Below are 22,062 nucleotides of genomic sequence, written 5' to 3'. Positions count from 1 at the left end.
ACATATGGATGATAATGGAATAGTTTAGGTTAGATGGGCTTCAGATTGGTTTCACAGGTCGGTGCAACATCGAGGGCCGAAGGGCCTGTACTGCGCTGTAATGTTCTATGTTCTAAGTAAGTAGACAGGTGACAGGTGAAATTTAATGCAGGTAAACATGAAGAGATCCGTGTTGGTGGGAAGAAGGAGGGAGGGTAATATAAAATAGTGGTTATGCACAGGCTGCTGGAACAGAGAGAGCTGAGGTATTTGTATACAATCTTTGCGCCAGGTTAAATTGAGAACATTGTTGATAAAAGCATGTGGGATCAAAAACTTATTAAATAGTAGATTAGGATATGCAATCTGGAACGTTATGCTAAACCTTCAAATAGGGTAGGACATCAAGGATTTGGAGAAATGCAGAACAGATTTATTCGAATGGTGCCAGGGATGAGGGTGTTCACTTTTGCAGAGACTGAAGATCTTGGGTTTGTTCTCCTCACAGCTGAAAAGATGAAGAGGAGATTTGAGAGAGGTGGTTAAAATCAAGAAGGCTTTCATTAAGGAGAAACTGCTGGCAGGAAGGTTGGTGAGCAGACAACAAAGATGTAAGGTGGCTGGCACGAAGGAAGATGAGGAAACTGTCAGGACTGAGCAAGTTATGATGATACCTAAAAGGATGATGGAACTAGATTCAGTAAATCACAGATAACTCCATAAACATTTGGTGGGCAAAGATTTAGAGGGCTAAGAGGAAAGGTCACAATAGGCCGAATTGGACAGTTCTTTAATGGCCTCCTTCCTTCTTGTGTCTTGTTCTCTCAAGAAATCATATTTCTTGAGTTGATGGCCTAGTGATATTACCGCTGGACTGTTAATCCAGAGACTCTGCTAACATTCTGGTGACCCAGGTTCGAATCCCACCATGGCAGGTGGCAGAATTTGAATTCAATTAAGAAAAAACTCTGGAATTGAGAGTCTCATGATGACCACGAATCCATTGCCGATTGTCGGAAAAACCCATCTGGTCACTAATGTCCTTTAGGGAAGGAAACTGCCATCCTTACCTGGTCTGGCCTACATGTGACTCCAGACCCACAGCAATGTAGTTGACTCTGAACTGCCCTCTGGGCAATTAGGGATGGGTAATAAATGCTGGCCTGGCCAGTGAGACCCTCCATCCGTGAATGAATTTTTAAAAAAAAAGGTGTCTTTAGAATCTGACACAATAGGTGATGTCTGTTACCTCTGATCTTGAGACCAGGTCCAAGTTCAGTGAGGAGCAGTGTGGAACTTCAAGACAGACTATTTCCAAGCTCTGTATCTTACCAGGTCCTGTTGTAAATGCTGAATGGAGGAGACAGCTGCACAGATATCTCCATCCTCAGTGATGGGAGAGCCCAGCAAATCACTGCATATGTTTCAGGATCTTAGCATTGAGAGGGATATAGTTACACTTTTGGCCTTAATGATGATGTTGTTTCAGGATAGATGCTGTGGGAGCTCTGATTCTGACACTCTTTCCTGTTTCCTGCCATATTTACCAAAATTGACCGAGTTCCCCTTTCTGTGAAATAGGGAAGACTTGGCACCATTTTGCCTGACTTCCTTTTGGACTCATGTTCCTTGTATGCTTGTAATTATATGATTGCCTGCTATTTTTTGTTAAATTACTCAGCAAGTAGGATAGTGCAGACTGCCTCCTGATTCTGAAGAAATTGAGGCTTTGAGGTCCTGGGTGCTCTTGGCTTGTGAAGCCATCACCAGTTGCTTGGCCTATATATGTCCCGCACCTTCAGTGTTTCCTCTGGCCATATATTGGAGCTTCCTCAGCTACTTCACACTACACTGTGATGATTTGGACCTGGGCCCCTTTGCTCTGTTATTGGCAGTCAAGACTGCAGACACTGAGCTGTACTGTCAGCTTTTTCCTTCACCTCTGTTTATATTTAAAAAAGAAATTCCTTTAAAACAGGGCTTCACAATGTGCTTGGACCCCAAGTGAGGCCAAAAGCTGAAATGTTAGGGCTGTGAGCTCCCATGTGCAGGCTGTGGGATACTCTATGTGGAATCCTATGTGTAATTTGCACTGTGTTTGCAATGCATTCTCAGTGATCACCCCTGTCTCCTGAGCTGAACCGCGATGTCTGATTCTGACCTGTTTTTTGCCTTTCTCCAGATGAAGCTTTCATCAACCCTCAGCTGCAGAAGATATTTGAACGTGCTCGACAGAGTGCTGACTTCATGCCCAGCAAACAGATGATGGTTAGTGTCCACTATCTCCCCAGTCCCTGTATCCAATGTCCTTTCTCTCCCTTCCACCATTTTCCTGCCCTTTGCCCTATAATCACCAAGTCCCACCTTTCGCCCCGATTTCTCTCTTTTTTTTTAAATTATTGTTCTGCTTTTCAGCATTGCCGTGTTTGACTGTCCTTGTAACTGGGAGAAGGTGACACTCACTCCCAGTTCCTAACCATTAGCTACTGATTGCTGGTATCCATGAGGTGGTGATGAATTTACCCAGAGACTCAGTAGGCAAAGGGCTTTATTCTGTTTGTGGGTCTGATGATCAGAAAGCAGATCCTGAACTTCCCGTCTCAAGCATTTGCCCTCCTGGATTAACCAGCTATTGTGACCTGAATCTTTCCACTTCCATTATTAAACTTTATTCCTGTACCTCTACCTCCTGACTGCCACCTTTATCCGTTGTTGTATATATCTTTCTGCAGAAGGTGCTGAGCAGTGACCTGGGGCCTAATTGGAAAGATCAGCTGGAGTTTTTCGAAGATCGACCATTTGCAGCAGCTTCCATTGGCCAGGTCCATCTGGCAAAGCTGAAAGATGGCAGGGAGGTGGCTATGAAGATCCAGGTTGTATGACATGATTTTCTGCCTTAAACTGCTTGCCTGCTTCATTGCTGACTTAGTTAAAGCTGTGTTCTGGTGTTGGTAGCCTCACGTCCCAATGAATTATTGGGAACGCTGAAATCATTTTCTGTCCATGCTCCAAACTTCATTTGAAATGAACTTCCTCCACCCCTCTCCCTAGAACCAATCTAAGATGTTAAATTAATCTGCTAGTAATCTCGGGTTCACGTTTTATCCTGTGGTGAGCTTCCTGCCTATCACTAAGACTGCTTATTTCCACCTATAAGACCATAAAAAACAGGAACAGGAGTAGGCCATTTGGCTCCTCGAGCCTGCTTCACCATTCAATAGGATCATGGCTGATCCAACACTCCTCATGTCCACTTTCCAGTATTTTCCTTATAACCCTCGATTCCCCGACAGATCAAGATTCTATCACCTCTGTAACATTGCCTACCTCCACCCTTGTCTTGGCTAATCTGCTGGTGAAAACTCATTCCTATCTTTATATAACAAGGTGTAGAGCTGGATGAACACAGCAAGCCAAGCAGCATCAGAGGAGCAGGAAAGCTGACGTTTCAGGTCTAGACCCTTCTGAAATTTCTGAAAATTTCTGCTGCGTTCATCCAGCTCTACACCTTGTTATATCAGATTCTCCAGCATCAGCAGTTCCTACTATCTCATTCCTATCTTTGTTACCTCTAGACTTGACTAATCCAGTGCCTTTCTTCACTGTTCTTCCACATTCAACCCTCTGTAAACTTGAGGTTGTCCAAAACTCTACTGCCTCTGTCTTAACTTGCACCAAGTAGTGATCATGGGTCTACATGGGCCCCAGTCAAGCAATATCTTGATTTAAAATTTCTCACCCCTGTTTTCAAATTCCTTCATGGCTTAACCTCTCCCCAACTCTGTAATCTCTTCCAGCTCACCGCCATCTGAGATTTCTGCATTTCTCTAATTCTGGCATCTTCGGTGTCACTGATTTTAATTGTTCCACCATTGGTCATGCTTCCCGTTGCCTAGGCCCCTAGGCTGCAGTAATCTTCCCGATACCCCTCTGCCTCTCTGCATTACTCTTTTGTGAGGCATTCCTTAAAACCTACCACTTTGATCTAACATTTGGTCATCTAACCTGACACGTCTTTGTGGCTCATAAGAATATGGTAAATAGGAGCAAGGGCAGACCATTCAATCCTTTACATCTGTTCCACCATTCACTGAGGCCATGGCTGATCATTACTTCAGTATTATTTTCCAGTGTTAGCCCTGCTTCATTCCAGTCTTGTTTTATGATGTTCCTTTGATGTAACTTCTAATCATTTTCTGATGTTAGAGATGCTGTACAAATACTAATTGCTGTTATGTTGAAACCACTGCCAAGTGCCTGGGGAGAACGAAGGTGTTGGTGGTTTATTCACAGGTTGGCTGGCTGGTGGTGGGGTTCAGTGTAGGGGGAGAGGGCCCTACATACCTGGCTCAGTGAATGACCGTATTCCTGTGTTATTATCTGCAGTATCCTGGAGTTGCTCAGAGTATTGCCAGTGATGTTGCTAACCTGATAACAGTAATGAACATGAGCAATGCTCTACCTGAAGGTGAGTGACCTGTGCCTGAGACATGAAAATCTCTCTTGCTTCAATCAGCTCTTGTTTAACGCCTGATTCGCTCCATGTTCTGTGTCTTCTGTCACTGATCTGTATCCCTGTGCAGTCACTCTGGCTATGCTTTCACCAGAGGGCAGTGTGGAGAGTGGGTGAACCTTCTGTTTCCAGACCTTACCAGGGTTCGCTGAGATACATCCCTGTGACCAGTTCATTGTTAATCTGTATCCATGTGGAGTCACCCTGCAGCTTGCAGGTTATGGAAAAACAGGCAGTGCATGTGACTACTGGATAGTCCAGGAGAGCCAGGCATATAGTAAAGCAGAATTTGCCTGAGTGTGTCTCACTATCCAACCAGTCACTCAGTTCTGAAAACTAATGGAAGCAATAGTTTAACTGGGGAGGGAAACCAGAGACCAGACCATGGCATTGTGGTATCGTAGATTCCACGATAGTTTGTAGTCTCCTGGGTGCCGGGGTCAGAGCTGTGTCTGAACGGGTGCACTTCCGGTAGACATGGTCCACATTGGAATCAGTAACATGGGAGAAAAAAGGGATGTGAGCTGCCGTCAGTATTTAGGGAGCAAGGTAGAAAATTAATAAGCAGTATCTCAAAAGTAGTAATCTCTGGACTGCTCCTAGAAGGGGAGAGAGAGGGCTTGGCCCAAAGAGATCAAGAACAGAATCTATCTTGTTAGAGCTAAAGAAAATGGAGAGAGCTCACCGCCACCTTCTCGAGGATGATAAATGCTGGCCCAGCCGCTGAAGCCCACACGTGATGAATGAATGAGAAAGGTACCATCACATTGTTGGGTGTATCCTGTAAACCGTCACCTCAACGGGAAAATTTAGAGGAACTGACTTGCAAGGAAATTACAATGAGGTACAAGCATTATAGTGCAGTTATAATGAAATAATTCTAATACAACCTGGGGTAGTAGTAAAAGAGAGAGAGGGTAAAAGTTCCTAGATTGTGTTCATGAGTATTATTTTACATTGATATGTTTCCAGTCTAATATCAAAGAAGTACTGCTAGGCCCGGTTCATGGGAATGAGGGTGAAGTCGATCAGATATCAGTCAGGGATCATTTGGGGAACCGTGATCATAGTGTAAAAAGGCTAGGGGCTGGTTATGGAAAAAGAGAAGGAACACAGGAGAGGCGATGGCCTAGTGGTATCATCACTTGACTGTTAATCCAGAGACCCAGATAATGCTCCAGGAACCCGGGTTCAAGTCCCACCACAGCAGATGGTGGGATTTGAATTCACTAAATATCTCGATTAGTGTATTTTAAGATTTTAATTTTAAATTTAGTTTTAAGGAAATTTTATTGGTTTATTAATAAAGTATTGGATTTTAGTCACATATGATGGTGGTGGGTAAAGGGTGTTAATATTTCACTTTTTTTCGACACATTAGATGATGTGAAAAAGGTATTTTACTAGCCTATTGATGTGTCACCCACTCAAGATTCCCGGCCTGATGTTCTGCCATATGATATGAAGAGACGTTCCCCAGTAAGATCTAGGTGGGCTAGCTAGACAGTAGATTAATTATGACGTGTCGACGAGCGACGTTAAAACTCGACAAAGGCACTAGTTTGATACAGTGAATCCATTGTCGATTGTCAGGAAAAACCCATCTGGTTCACTAACCTCCTTTAGGGAAGGAAACTGCCATCCTTACCTGGTCTGGCCCACATGTGACTCCAGGCCCACATGTGACTCCAGGCCCACAGCAATGTGGTTGACTCTTAACTTCCCTCTGGACAATTAGGGAAGGTCAATAAATGCTGGCCTAGCCAGCAACACCCTCATCCCATGAATGAATTAATGATAAAAAAACAAAACATTACCGGGGGTCTATACAGACCTCCAAACTGTAGGGGTAATGTTAGGAATAGCATGAAACAGGAGATTAAAGATGTCTGCAGTTAAGGAGCATCTGTAATTATGGGTGACTTTAATCTGCATTTAGATTGGGCAAGTCAAATTAGTAGCATTACCACAGAGGAGGAATTCCTGGAGCGTATTTGGGATGGTTTTCAGAAACAATACATTGATAAGCTGAATAGAGAACAGGCCATGAAATAAAGACAGAAATTGCTGGTGAAACTTAGCATGTCTGGCAGTATCTGTGCAGAGAAAGCAGAATTAATGTTTCGAGTCCAGTGACTCATAAGAACAGGATTCAATGTTAATTTTGCTTTCTGCCCACGGATGCTGCTAGACCTGCTGAGTTTTTCCAGCAATTTCTGCTTTTGTTTCTGATCTCCAGCATCCACGGTTTGTTTTTTTGTTTTATTTTAGAGAACAGTTATCCTAGACTGGGTATTGTGTAATGAGAAAGGAATAATTAACAGTCTAGTTCTGTGAGATCCCTTGGGTATGAATGACCATAATGTGAGAGAATTACTCATCAAGATGGAGCGTGATGGAGTTGATTCTGTGACTAAAGTCATGAATCAAAATAGAGGAAAGTACCAAGTTTGCGGTAGGAGTTGGCTGAGAGATTGGGGAACATTACTTAAAGGGATGATGGTGGAAAGGCAATGGCAGACTTTCAGAAAGCACATGGATGAGCTGTTATAGTTGTTCATTCCTGTTTGGCACGAAGGTAAAAGGAGAAAGATTCCAAACCATGGCTTACAAGGGAAATTACAGATAGTATTAGATCCAAGGAAGAGGCACATCAATTGGCCAGAATTTTAAAAAAAAGTCAGGTCCAAGGGGTGGAAGCAGTTTCAGAATTGAGTAAATGAGAACATTGGGATTGATTAAGAAAGGGAAAACAGAACACGTGTGAGCTCGTGGGAAATGTAAAAAATGACTCTAGAAGTTTCTATAGGTGTCCCTTACATCAGAAGCAAGGAAATTTATTATGTAGAACAAAGAAATGGCTGACCAACTAAATACATACTTGGTATCTGTGCTCACAAAATAAGTCGCAAATGACATACCAGGAACATTGGGGAAAAAGAGTTTAGCGAGAGGGCGGGACTGAAGCAAATTAGTGTTTGTAGGGAAATGGTGTTGGGAAAATTGGGGATTGAAGGTCAATTAATCCCCAGTCCTGGATAAACTACATCTGAGAAGATTTAAGAAAGTGACCCTAGAATTAGTGGGTGCAGTCTTCCAAAATTCTCTAGACTCTGGAACAGTTCTTACAGATTGGAGGCTAGCTAATGTAACCCTGCTATTTAAAAAGGGAGGTAGAGAGGAAACTGGGAATTGTAGATTGGTCAGCCTGATGTCAGTAGTGGGGAAAATGCTAGTGTCTGTTCTAAAAGGTTTAGTAGCTGAGTGCTTGGAAAACAGTGACACGGTCAGACAGAACTTCTTCAAGGATGTGACTGGTAGAGTTGATGAGCAGGAAAATCCGTGAATGTAGATTATTTAGACACTCAGAAGGCTTTCTGCAAAAGTCTGTCACAAGAGATTAATGTGTAAAATTAATACCCAAAGGATTGGAAGTTGTGTATTGAGATGTATTGAAAACTGGTTGGCAGACAGGAAACAGTAGGAATAAATGATAGGCAGGAGTAATGGGGTATCACAGGGATAAGTGCTAGGACTCCAGCTATTCATATCATATACTCATAGAGTAATACAGCATGGAAACAGGCCCTTCAGCCCAAACTGGTCCATGCTGACCATGGTGCCAACTGAACTTGTTCCAATTGTACACATTTGGTCTTCTAAGCCCTTCTCATCCATGTACCTTTCCAAATGTTTTTAAAATGTCATGAATGAGATGAGGGAACTAAATGTAATACCTCTACGTTTGCAGATGAGACAAAGCAGGGTGGGAGGGTGAACTGTAGGGAGGATAAATGTGAGGTTATCTACTTTGGGAGCAAAAACAGGAAGGCAGATGATTATCTGAATGGCTATAAATTGAGAGGGGGGAATGTTCAATGAAACCTGGGCGTCCTTGTACACCAGTCACTGAAAGTAAGTAAGTGTGGAGGTACATGAAGAAGGCAAACGGTATATTGACCTTCTTAGCGAGAGGATTGGAGTACAGGAGCAGGGATGTCTTGCTGCAATTATACAGTGCCTTGGTGAGATCATATCTGGAAATTTTGTGTAGTTTGGTCTCTTTTTCCTGAGGAAGGATGTTCTTGCAATAGAGCAAAGGTTTACCAGACTGCTGCTTCGATGGTGGGACTGACGTATGAGGAGAGGTTGAATTGGTTAGGATTATATTCACTGGAGTTTAGACGAATGAGGGGGGAGTCTCATAGAAACCCATACAATTGTAGCAGAACTAGATGGGAGATGCAGAATTGATATTCCCCACGAGGGACAAGTCCAGAACCAGGGGTCACAGTAAAGTTACAGGACTGAGATGAGGATACATTTCTTTACCCAGGAGTAGTAAGCCTGTGGAATTCGTTACCGCAGAAAACATTGAATGATTCATGAAGTTCGATTATAGCACTTGAGGCTAAAGGATCAAAGGATATGGGGGGAGAAATCAGGAGCAGGCTGTTGCGTTGAATAAGTTATGATCGTACTGAATGACAGAGCATACTGAAAGGGTGAGTGGCCTACTCGTATTTTCTATGTTTGTGTTTGAGAATAAGTAACTGGGGAAGGTTCAGTTTCAGTAGTGAGAACATAGCTGGCCCAGATAAAATGGAATCAAAGCTTTGTGGTCACAGCTCTAATTGTAAAAGGGTAGTTTGGCTACAGTTAAGGTACATTCCTGTGAAAGGGAAAGGTAGGTCAGAAAAATTGTGAGCTCCCTGGATATTGAAGGACATGGAGACTAAGATAAAGCAGAAAGTGGGTGCTTATGACAGGATAATACAAGTGGGAAAGGGCTAAGAATAGAAGGTACAGAGGGTAAGTGAAAAAGGAAATAAGTCAGTGAGAGTGTGAAAAGAATCTAGAACTTTGGTTAGACCACTTCTGGAGCAATACAGTTCTGGTTACCACGCTGTGGGAAGGATGTGAGTGGACTAGATGGGGTGCAGAGGAGAATTGGCACTGACTTATGGACCTAAACTACTTGGCAGATGGAGTATAATGTCGGAAGATGTGATGTTATGCACTTTGGCAGGAAGAATAGAGGAGCTGAAAATTATTGAAGTAGAGAAGTATTGCAGAGGATTTGAGGGTCCTTGTACATGAATCACGAAAAGGCTAACATCCAGGTTCACTGGGTAATAGGGAAGGTAAATGGAATGTTAGCCTTTATTTCAAAGGGAATAGAGCTTAAAAATGGGGAAGTCTTGATTAAAACTATATAATGCCTGAGTGAGACCACACTGAAGTACTGTGAGCAGTTTTAGTCTCCTTATCTAAGGAAAGATATACTGGCACTGGAGGCAGTTCACCAGGTTGGACCTGGGTATGGAGGGACAGTCTTGTGGGAGAAGCTGAATAGGTTGCATCTGTACTCATTGGACTTTAGAATGAGAGACAACCTTATCAGAATATATAAATACTTAGGGTAGACAGGGAGCGTTATTTCTCCTCGAGTCTAGGATCAGTGTGTGAAATCTCGGAGGAAGAGGTTGCGTAACTAAGATGGAAGTGAAGAGGACTTTTTCTGAATTTGGTGAATGTGAGAAATTCTTTACTGCAAAGGGCTTTTTAGGCTGAGTTATTAAATATATTCGAGACTGGGAGACAGGTTTTAATTAGTAACACCAGTACCTTCACCAATATTTATCCCTTGGCTATTGATGGTAAGATTATCTGGTCATTATGTTGTGGGATCTTGCTGTGCATAGCTGCTGTGATTTTTGACATTACGGCAGTGACTATGCTGCAAAGACAGATCATTGGCGAGAAAGTGCTTTGAATGTACTTAAAGGTGTCTCTCAAACTTTTGTTCATGTCTCCTAATATATCCTTCTTCAGCTCGGTTTCCCATTCTGCTGATCAGTACCTTGCTACATTTAGCAGATAACTGCACCTTGTAAAATAACTGCACGTTCTTTCACAAAATGCCAGTTGTTTATGGATTTGAAGTATTTGAAAACCTTTTCCTTTTATTGTTAGGTTTGTTTCCTGAGCATATGATCGAAGTGATGAGCCGTGAGCTCTCCTTGGAATGTGATTATGAAAGGGAAGCAAGGTGCTATAAGCAGTTCAGGTATGTGTGAAATGTTAGCTACCCACCTACCTCCTATCCAGGGAACTCGAGTACAAAGAGGTGATTGAGATTATGACCTGCAGCCTTAGAGTCAGGTGTTTTCAATACCATCAGCTTTGCAGTCGGAATATCACAATGGGAGCACTGTAAATAATCCTAGCTGTGGAGTTCAGTCCTGAACTGAGAGGGAGACGAATCATGCTGGCTGTGGAGAGAACGTTGTCCCACCCCTTGGCTCCTTGGCCTCATAGTTCTTATCCTATACCTGAGAAAACCGTGCCAGAGAATCAGCAAAGTTAGTTTCATAACAGCTGACATTTGTTGCTCATCCCTAATTTCCCTGGAGAAGGTGGCGGTAAAATGTCTCAATGAATTGCTGCAGTCTTGAGGGTGTAGGGACACCCATACTGCTGTTAGGAAGGGAATTTCCAGGATTTTGACCTGGGGCAGTGAAGGACAGCCGATCTAACTCAAAATCGGGATGGTGAATGGCTTGGTGCTGCTTTTCCATTGTGCCTGCTGCCCTCATCCATTTAGCTGGTTGTCTTTGGCTGTGACGTTTGCTCAGGGTTGTAAGGTTTTCCAAGGTTTTCATTTGACTGAAGGTGCCAGTCCTTCACCCCCAGATATTTGGGCACATGGGGCCTAAATATTACTTCAACGTTTTGAGGATTTCTGCTTCTCCCATCTTTTACAGGCAGTGATTTTCAGATTCCCAACCCCCTCTGAGTGAAAACCCTCTGCCCCTTACCTTAAATCAATGTCCTCTAGTCATTGATCCCTCTGTCAAGGGGAAAATTCCCTTCCTGCCTACTCTATCTGTACCCCCTCATAATTTTATGCACTTCAGTCATGTCCCCTCTTGAGCTCCTGTGCTCAAAAGAAAACAACCCCAGTCTGTCTTCATAACTGAAACTCTCCAGTCCAGGCAACATTCTGTCTGCACCCTAAACTCTTGTATCACACCCCTCCTATAATATGGATTCTAAAACTGCATGCAATACACTCTAGTTGTGGCCCAACTTATGTTTTCTACAATTCCAGCATAACCTCCCTGCTCTTAAATTCTGTGCCTTGATTTAATAAAGGCAAGTATACCATTTGCTGTTTTTATTATATGTCTCCTGATACCTTAAGGCATTGGTGAGCACGCACACCAAGGTCCCTCAGATCCTCGGTGTTTCCCAGGAATACGTGTTCAACATGTCTTCCATTCCCTAGTGAGTTCTGCCCAAGTGCATCACCTCATGTTTATCTGGATTAAATTCCATTTGCTCCTGATTGGCCCATTTGACCAGCCTGCCTATGTCTAAGCCTATTCTCCCCACTAGTTACTACCCTATCGAGTTTTGTATTTTCTGTGAACTTACTGATCAACCCTCCCAACATTCAAGTCTAAATCATTTGTATAAACCACAAACAGCACGGGCCCCTACACTGACCCTTTTAGTACCCCATTGGACAGAGACAGTCAGGAAAACACCCCTCCACCATCACCTTCTGCTTATTTCTGTTACTGACTCGTGGGAGGTGGACGGTTGCTGGCAGGTCCAGCATTTATTGCCCGTCCCTAGTTGCCCTTGGGAAGGTGATGGTGAGCTGACTTTTTGAACTACTGCAGTCCATCTGCTGTATGTTGACCCACAATGTCCTTGGGGAGGGAATTCCAGGATTTTGACCCAGTGACAGTGAAGGAATGGTTTCCTGGCGCTTAGCAAATTGTGGATCCAATTTGCCAAATTCCTTTGGATTCCATGCGCTCTTAACTTCGCTATCAGTCTCCCATGTGGGACATTATTAAAAGCCTTGCTGAAGTCTAACTAGACCACATCAAAAGCATTGCCCTCATCTACACACCTGGTCACCTCTTCGAAAAATTCAAGCAAGTTGGTCAGACGTAACCTCCCCTTAACAAAACCAAGCTGACTGTTCTTGATTAATCTCTGCCTCTCCAAGTGTAAATTATCACTGTCCCTCAGAATTAATTCCAGTAGTTTCCCCAGCACTCAGGTTAGACTGAATGGACTGTAGTTTCCTGGTTTATCCCTTGCTCCATTCTTGAACAATGGGACCACATTGGCTGTCCTCTGGTCCTCTGGCACCCCTCCTCTGTCCAGAAAGGAATAGAAAATTATTGTCATGGCTCATGCTATTTCCTCCCTTGTCTTACTCAACAGCATGGGATACATTTCCTTCAGCCCAGGAGATTTACCTACTTTAAAGCCTGCCAGACCACGCAGAACTTAATTTCTGTCTGTGCTAATTTCTTTAATTGTATCACAGACCTCCCTGATTTCTGTACCTGTATTGTCCCTCTCACTAGTGAATACTGAACCAAAGTATTCATGATGTGAGCAAAACTCTGCCGGTTTTGTCCAGTGTTGTATATGTTCGTACAGTGCATGGACTGTAACAGGGCATGAAGGCATCTTATTACCATCGTCTCAGAGCCAAGGAACAATAAATGTTGTTAAATGCTATTGAGTTGGTGATGTCAAATTCAGAGTGAAGTGAAACATTTTCTGCTGCATTCTTGCATCAGAAACTATTTCTTTTGTCCCAAAACCACTTCAAATCCAGGAATCCCCATCTTTTATTCCATGTTGCCTCACACTGCTCTGAGACTTTTGGCTGTGGTGTATTTTGTTACAAGTCCCCAGCATTAACACCGAATGTGATGGAGCTCCTGTGCTGAAGCCTGCAGACCACAGAGGCCATTTCTGGTTCACTAAGATGGTTCACCTGTTCCTGTAAACCTGGTGCTGTCACACCACACACCCCCACCCCACCCTCACTTGCTCATTAGGCTCAACAGAGACCCTCCTGGGAGTGTGTTAGAATTTCTGAGTTCACACTCAGAAGCTTGTGTTCCACTTCCTGTGTAATTCTCTAAGTGGGAAATGCTCTCTCTGTAACAAACAACCTGTCCTTGCTGAGGCACACTCAGTCAGCTTCAAGGTCATAGCAGCCCTGATAAGCTCGTGTTTAAACCAGCGTGTTCCCACAGATCATTTATATATAAATGATCATTCTAATTTGTAGAATCTTACCCAGGCAGCTCATTATGCTGTTAAAAGCAAAACTTGACGCTTTGCACAGGAATTAAATGAATGGTGGGAATGTAAACACTGACACTGAGATTAGCAAGGTACACGTGTCTTCTTATGAGGGGAGTTGATGGCCAAGTAATGGCGATGTTGGACTGTAATCCAAAGACCCAGGGATCTGAGTTCAAATCCTGCCACGCAGATGGTGAAACTTGAATTCAATAAGAATCTGCAATTACAAATTTAACGATGACCATGAAACCATTGTCGATTATCTGAAAAAGACCCATTTGGTTCACTTGAGTCCTTTAGGGAAGGAAACTGTCTTCCTCATCTGTTCTGGCCTACATGTGACTCCACAACGGCAATGACTCTTAATCACCCTCTGAAATGGCCGAGCAATCAGGATTGCAATGGCACAGTGTGTACCCTGCCTAGGGGATTTCGGTGTTCACCACCAAGAGTGGCCTAGCAGCAGTACTACTGATCGGGTTGATCGAGTCCTGAAGGACATAGCTGCTGCATTGGGTCTGCAGCAGATGCTGAGGGAACCAACAAGAGGGAAATACATACTTGACCTCATCCTTACCAATCTGCTGGCTACAGATGCATCTGTCCATGGCAGTATCATCGTGGGCCAAAGGACCTGTACTGTGCTATACAGCATTGCAAAGAGTCACTACAGCACAGTCCTTGTGGAGACAAGGTCCCACATTCACACTGAGAATACCCTCCTTCGTATTGTGTGGCACTATCACCGTGCTAAATGGGACTGACTGTGAACAGATCGAGCATTTCAACATTGGGCATCCACGAGGCACTGTAGGCCATGAACAGCAGAATTGTATTCCAGCACAATCTGTAACCTCATGGCCCAGCGTAGACCCCACTCAACCATTACCATCAAGCCAGGGGATCAACCCTGGTTCAACGGAGAGTGCAGGTGGGCATGCCAGGAACAACACCAGGCATACTTAGAACTGAGATGACAACCTGGTGAAGCTACCAAACAGGATGACTTGTGTTCTAAACAGCATAAACTGGTAGTAAGAGAAACAGCTAAGCGATCCCACAACGAAAGTATCAGATCTGAGTTCTGCGGACCTGCCATATCCAGTTGTGAATGGTGGTGGACAATTAAACAACTCACTGGAGGAGGAGGCTCCTCAAATATCCCCATCCTCAATGATGGAAGGGCCCAGCACATCAGTGTAAAAGATAAGGCTGAAGCATTCGCAGCAATCTTCAGCCAGAAGTGCCAAGTGGATGATCTATCTCATTTGTCCAGTGGTCCCCAGCATTACAGATACCAGTCTTCAGCCAGTTCTGTTCACTCCATGTGACTTCAAGAAATGGTTGGAGACACTAGATATTGCAAAGTCTATGGGCTCTGACAACATTATGGCAATAGTACTGAAGACATGTGCTCCAGAACTTGCCGCTCCCCTAGCCAAACTATTCCAGTACAGTTACAACATTGACATCTACCCAACGTGGAAAATTGCCCAAGTATGTCCTGGTACTGAAAAGCAGGACAAATGCAACCCGGCCAGTTCCTGCCCCATCAGTCTCCTCTCGATCATCAGTAAAGTGATGGAAGTGTCAGTAACAGTGTTATCAAGCAGCACCTGCTCAGCAATAATCTGCTCAGTGACGCCCATTTTGGGTTCCGCCAGGGGCCACTCAGCTCCTGACCTCATTACAGCCTTGGTTCATACATGGACAAAAGAGCTAAATTCCAGAGGTGAGGGGAGAGAGACAGCCCTTGACATCAAGGCTGCATTCGATTGAGTGTGGCATCAAGGAGTCCTTGCAAAACTGGAATCAGTGAGAATCAGGGGGCAAACTCTCTGCTGGTTAGAGTCACATTTGGCACCCAGGAAGATGGATATGGTTGTTGGAGGGCAGTATCTTAGCTCCAGGCCATCTGCAGGGTAGTGTCTTAGGCCCAACCATTTTTAGTTGCTTCAATGACATTCCCTCCATCATTAGGTCAGAAGTGCGGATGTACACCGATGATTACTCAATGTCTAGCACCATTCATATCTCCTCAGATACTGAAGCAGTCCATATTCAAATGTGGCAAGACCTGGACAATATCCAGGCTTGGGCTGACAAGTGACATTTGCACCACATAAATGCCAGGTAATAACCATCACCAATATGTGAAAGTGCTGGTGTAGGACTGGGGTGGACAAGGTCAGAAATCACATGACAGTAGCTTTTAGTCCAACAGGTTTATTTGAAATCACAAGCTTTTGGAGCACTGCTCCTTCATCAAGTGGACCTCCAACCGATGAAGGAGCAATGCTCCAAAAACATGTGATTTCAAATAAACCTGTTGGACTATAACCTGGTGTCCTGTGACTTTGGACTATCTCCAATAAGAGACAATTTAATCACTGCCCTTTAAGATTCAATGATGTTACCTTCACTTAATCTTCCACTATCAACAGCCTGAGGGTTATCATTGACCAGAAATTCAACTGGGCTAGCCTTATAAATACAGTGGCTACAAGAGCAGGTCAGAGGCTAGGAATCCTGCAGCGAGTAACTCACCTCCTGACTCCCCAAAGCTTGTCCACCATCTACAAGGCACAAGTCAGGACTGTGATGGAATACTCGCCTAGATAAGTGCAGCCCCAACAACACTCTAGGAGCTTGACACCATCCAGGACAAAGCAGCCACTCATTGGGCACTACATCCACGTTTTCCACCATTGATGCTCAGTAGCAGCAATGTGTACTATCTACAAGATGTACGGCAGAAATTTACCCAAGATCCTTAGACAGCACCTTCCAAACCCACGACCGCTTCCATCTAGAAAGACAAGGGCAGCAGATGCAGGGGAATACCATCACCTGCAAATTTCCCTCCAACCCACTCACCATCCTGACTTGGAAATATATCACCAGTCCTTCACTGTCACTGGGTCAAAATCCTAGAACTCCCTCTACCTCCAGCAGTGGTCCAAGAAGGCAGCTTACCACTATCTTTTCACGGGCAACTAGGGACGGGCATTAAATGCTGGATACATCTCATGAGTGAATAAAAAATAGAATTGAATATAAATCCATGTTGGCTCTGCTGTTCTTTCAGCATGTGGAATTTTTTGGGTTTATGGCTTTGAAATTAACCTGGTCTTTCTCATTTCCTCCTGTAGGGAGCTGGTGAAGGATGACCCTTTCTTCTATGTGCCACATGTTATTGACCATCTGAGCAGCAAACATATCCTCACCACAGAGCTGGTCCCAGGCTTCCCACTGGACAAGACAGAGGAACTGAGCCAAGAGATCAGAAACTATGTAATAATGGGGTTGGTGGGGAATCTCAAGTGCTGTGCATGAGCTCAGTCGTGACTCAGTGGTTACAATTTTGTGCTCTGAGATGGTTGGTTATAGGTTCAAATCCTGTTCCAAAGATGTTGGCCCCTAAGTGAGGCAGATGAGTGTCGGAGTGAGGGAGGAGACAAGTGAGATACAGAGGTTTGAAAAAGTGGTGTTGTGAAGGGAAGTGGTTGTGAAGGGTGGGCAATCATGATTATGATGTGAATCTGTCCCTTCTCTGGCCTGTAGGAGAGTCTTGTGTTGGATTCTTGGTTTGGAATGCTTGGTCAGGGTATACCCTTCATGGTGGGTGGGAAAGGGAGGGAGAACATGTTTACTTGGACTTCAGTAAAACTTCTGACAAGGTTCTGCATGGTAGGCTAATTAGTAAAGTTAGATCACATGGGATTCAGGGTGAGCTTGCCAAATGGATACAAAATTGGCTTAACAGCAGGAGACAGAGGGTGGTGGAGGGTTGATTTTCAGACTGGAGGCCTGTGACCAGTGGTGTTCCACAGGGATCGGTAGTGGGTCCACTTTTGTTTGTCATTAATATAAATAATTTAGATGAGAATATAGAAGGCATGGTTAGTAAGTTTGTGGATGATACCAAAATTAATGGTACAGTGGACAGTGAAGAAGGTTATCTAAGATTACAAAGAGGTCTTGATCAATTGGGTCAATAGTCTGAGGAGTAGCAGATGGAGTTTAATTTTACCAAAATGTAATATCTCACATTTGTCAAGACAAACCAGGGCATTACTTAAACAATTAAAAGTAGGGCCTTGGGTAGTGTTATAGATCAGAGAGACCTAGGGGTTTTGGTGCATAATTCTTTGAAGTTTGTGTCACATATAGACAGGGTGCTTAAGAAGGCATTTAGCACGCTAGCCTTCATTGCTCAGACCATTGAGAATAGGAGCTGGGACATCATGTTGAGGTTGTACAAGATGTTGGTGAGGCCACTTTTGGAATACTATGTACAGTTGTGGTCACCCTGCTTTAGAGAGGAATTATTAAATTGGAGAGGGTTCAGAATAGCTTTACTGGGATGTTGCTGGGACTGGAGGGTACGAGTTATAAGGAGAAGCTGGGACTTCTCACTGGAGTGTAGGAGGTTGAGGTAAAATCATGAGGGGTATAGATAAGGTGAATGGCAGGTGACTTTTTCCTAGGGTGGGGTATTTCAATATTAGGGGGCATATTTTTAAGGTAAGAGACTTTTAAAAAAGACATGAAGAGCAACTGTTTTAGGCAGAGAATGGTTCTTCTTTGGAATGAACTTCCAGAGGCAGTGGTGGATGTGGGTACAGTTACAACATTTAAAAGACATTTGGATAAGTACATGAATAAGAAATGTTTGTTGGGATATGGACCAAGTGCAGGCAGGTGGGACTAGTTTAGTTTGGGATTTTGGTCGGCATGGACTGGTTGGACTGAAGGGTCTGTTTCTGTGCAGTACGACTGATTTTTGTTCTGCATGGCTTCGGATGTGATTTCAGTCCACTGCTCGTCCTGAAAGAAAACTGCAGATGAAACGGATGTAAAAGAAAGGATGTGTCTTAACTTTGCTGTGCTTCAGAAATACTTTGTTTCTGTGACATGTTTTGGGAGATTTTGAACTGCAGTTTATAAATAAAGTTGTTTTCAAAATCTCAGTGCAGCACTTCCTCCAGTAAAGTGTCACTTGGATTATGGATTCAGGTCTTTGTAACAAGCGGTGATTCTATGCATTTCTTTCACTGATAGAAAAGTACTTGTTTGTGTTAGTTGACTCGTGCTTGTGTGTAACAGCTTTCTCTTCCCTCTGTGCTCCAGATCAGTGAGAACATCCTGAGGCTCTGTCTGCAGGAACTGTTTGAATTCCGATTTATGCAGACTGACCCAAACTGGTCCAACTTTTTCTACAATCCGCAGACTGGCAAGGTGGGTACTATTTCTCAGGGGCACAGTGCTGTGGTTACACTTGCTCATTGTCGTAGGTTGGTGCAGGGTGTTGCAAACTTGAATGGACTGGACAGATGTGAAGACCCCGCACTCTGCAGGGGAGTGTGGATGGGAGATGTCTGGAGGAGATGGAGAAACTGGTTAGGGCCTGGGGTTTACAGTGGGATGTACAGGAGAGACTGTGGAACTGGGCAAGGTGCATGGAGAAGATTTTTATTGCTGTCAGTCAGTCCATGTCCTTGAACCATTGCAAAAGTATTCTGGAAATTATTTGTCTCTTTCACTTTCAGGTGGCCTTATTAGACTTTGGAGCTACAAGATGGTTTGATGAAGACTTCACTGACACTTACATTGAAGTAAGAGATTCTAAAATACTCTGTTAACTAAAGCCTTTTACCATTCACAGAAATAAGACTCAGACATTTACAGCAGCTGATAGAGAAACATTTAACATCATGTATCCAGGTCATTGCTATCTGAGCCACTGATGTACCCAGCATGCGATATGCGTTCACTTGTGGGGCTTGGGTGTCACTGGCTTGCCAGCATTTACAGCCACAACATCAGAAATTGCTGGAAAATATCAGCAGGTTTGGCAGCATCTGAGGAAACGAATCAAAGTTCACGTTTTGGGTCCTTTTTCAGAGCACCAGCATTTACAGTCTGTCCCTAGTTTCCCTTGAGAAGGTGATGGTGAGCTGCCTTCTTGAACCGCTGCAGTCCATGTGATGTAGGTAGACCCACAATGTTGTTAGGAAGGGAGTTTTAGAATTTTGACTTGGTTCCAGTGAAGGAACAGTGGTATAGTTTGGGATAGTATATAGCTAAGGAGGGGGACACAGGAATATACAAATTAGGAGATCTAGGCCATTTGGCTCCTCCTGCTCTGCCATTCAATAAAATCATGGCTGATCTGTTTGTATTTCGAATTCCCATTCCCTGATGATCCTTGATTCCCCTCTTAGCAAGAATCTGTCTACCTCTGCCTTAAAATTATTTAATGACACCACCATAACAGAGTTCCAAAATCGTACAACCCTGAGAGAAAAAATGTTCTCCTAATCAGTCCTGTATCATCCATCCTTAAAGGAGGAGACCAAAACTGTGCACTGTAGTCCAGATGTGCTCTCACCTATGCCCTGTGCAACTGAAGGAAAACATCCTTATTTTTATGTTCAAGTCATCCCATAATAAAGAATAGCATCCCATTTTAACCTTGTAGATGGTGGTGTTCCTTTGTATATACTGTCCTTGTGCTTCTAGATGGAAGTGTCACAGGCTTGGAAGGCGCTGTCATAGTGAATTTCTGCAGTGCATCTTAGAGATGGTACACTGCTATTACTGAGTGCTGGTAAAGGGAGTGATTTTTAATGATGATGGACAGGGTGCTAGTCAGGCGAACTGCTTTGTCCTGGATGATGTTAGGCTTCTTGATTGTTGTTGTAAAGTATTCCATCTCACTCCTGAACTCGTGCTTTGGGGTTATGGATAGGCTTTTGGGAGTTGAGAGGCATTACTTCAGAATTCCTAGCCTCTGACCGATTGTAGCCACAGCCTTTAACTGTATCAGCGAAATAATATGCTCAATTCTGGCCAAGCCTGTGTATAAATCACGATTGCACTAGTTCTGTCTGTACAATCCAGTTTTATTCTATTCCAACAGATTGTGCGTTCTGCAGCAAATGGGGACAGAGAACAGGTGCTGAAAAATTCGATTGAAATGAAGTTTCTTACTGGCTATGAAACAAAGGTAGGCGGATAGTTCAATAAAGTGCCCAAAGGTTTAAATGTGGCACTGGCCTATCTGTTGATGTTTGTGTACGCTGATTTGGCTGCTGTTTATAAATAGGGGAGCTTTACATTACTATCTACATCTGCTGCCATGGGCCTCTACTCCCCAGGATACCCTTCATTTTAAGTTGAATGTATCCAACACTCGGGTCTCAGCAACTGCGTGCTTTGGAGGAGAGTCATCAGTTCCCACTCTTGTGGTCTGACCTAGTGGTAACTAAATACACCACATATACTGCACAACAAGTTCAGACTGAAGGAGCATGGTGGAAAAAATGGACTTCTAAAAGGGTATTTAGTGGAAGAGTGGAATGAGGTGTTGGCCTTGCTTTCAATTGAACTGAATTAAAGCTTTGAATCACATGTTACAGCCAAACCTGAAAGAAGGTACAGTGATGGGTTCTGATGTGACATAAGCCAGGTTTGTAGACCAGCTTAGTTTCAAACCTCTGCAAGTTCCTTTCTATCTGTTGGAGACTGGAGTGTTAATGTCAGCTCAGCACATTTACAGACCAGTTAGCTCAATACGTCTAGTTGAGAACATTTTTATTCTCTCATGAAAGATTGACGGATTAAATTAGCAAGATAATAGTTTGAAAGCTATCCTGCTGTTCCTCGGCACTCAGATCTCTACAGATATCTTGGAAGTTAACATCAGCGGGTGTGCTGTCCAGTCAGTCTCACTCACTCATTATACACCTCTCCCAACTCTGAGAAGTTTAAACTGTTTTCCTTAAGAAGGTTGAGTGGAGATTATATAGATACTTAAAATTATGAGTGGTCTAGACAGAGGAAATGGGGGTGGGGGAAAGACCATAAGATTTAGGCGCAGAATGAGGCCATTCGAAAATGGCTGATACATTTCTCAAACCCATTCTCCTGCCTTCTCCCAATTACCTTTGATCCCCCTTACTAATCAAGAGCTTATCTGTCTGTTTTAAATACACTCTCAATGACTTGGCCTCTACAGCCTTCAGCAATTATGAGCGTCACAGAGTCACCACACTTAGGCTGAAGAAATTCCTCCTTATTTCAGTTCTAAAGGGTCGTTCCTTCACTCTGAGGCTGTGCCCTTGGATCCTAGTCCCTCCTACTACTGGAAACAACTTCTCCACATCCACTCTATCCAGGCCTCTCAGTATTCTGTAAGTTTCAATCAGATCACCCCTCATCCTTCTAAACTCCACTGTGTACAGACCTAGAGTCCTCAACCACTCCTCCATAAGACAAGCCCTTCGTTCCCAGTAAATAAAAAATGAAAGAACTGCGGATACTGTAAATCAGGAACAAAAACAAAGTTGCTGGAAAAGCTCAGCAGGTCTGGCAGCATCTGTGAAGGTAAAAAACAGAGTTAACGTTTCGGGTCCGGTGACCCTTCCTCAGAATAG

The 22,062-nt window shown here is 43.6% G+C and overlaps 1 protein-coding gene across 1 annotated transcript in view; it reads left to right on the top strand.

Annotated features, from left to right (window-relative positions):
* The window catches only part of LOC109916917 (atypical kinase COQ8A, mitochondrial-like), a 63,340-nt gene that overhangs the window by 39,679 nt on the left and 1,599 nt on the right, over positions 1 to 22,062 (top strand). Inside the window, exons 5-12 of the mRNA XM_048596651.1 lie at positions 2,147 to 2,247; positions 2,712 to 2,852; positions 4,366 to 4,447; positions 10,469 to 10,562; positions 16,774 to 16,915; positions 18,755 to 18,862; positions 19,174 to 19,239; positions 20,547 to 20,633. Of these exons, the coding sequence (XP_048452608.1) occupies positions 2,147 to 2,247; positions 2,712 to 2,852; positions 4,366 to 4,447; positions 10,469 to 10,562; positions 16,774 to 16,915; positions 18,755 to 18,862; positions 19,174 to 19,239; positions 20,547 to 20,633 (821 nt within the window). The remainder of the gene's footprint in view (positions 1 to 2,146; positions 2,248 to 2,711; positions 2,853 to 4,365; positions 4,448 to 10,468; positions 10,563 to 16,773; positions 16,916 to 18,754; positions 18,863 to 19,173; positions 19,240 to 20,546; positions 20,634 to 22,062) is intronic.

This window comes from Rhincodon typus, chromosome 5 (genome assembly GCF_021869965.1).
Source record: "Rhincodon typus isolate 14 chromosome 5, sRhiTyp1.1, whole genome shotgun sequence".
In the NCBI taxonomy this organism is placed as follows: Eukaryota; Metazoa; Chordata; class Chondrichthyes; order Orectolobiformes; family Rhincodontidae; genus Rhincodon; species Rhincodon typus.
The sequence above is the reverse complement of the archived record's forward strand: the minus strand, read 5'-3'. Positions and strand labels throughout refer to the sequence as shown.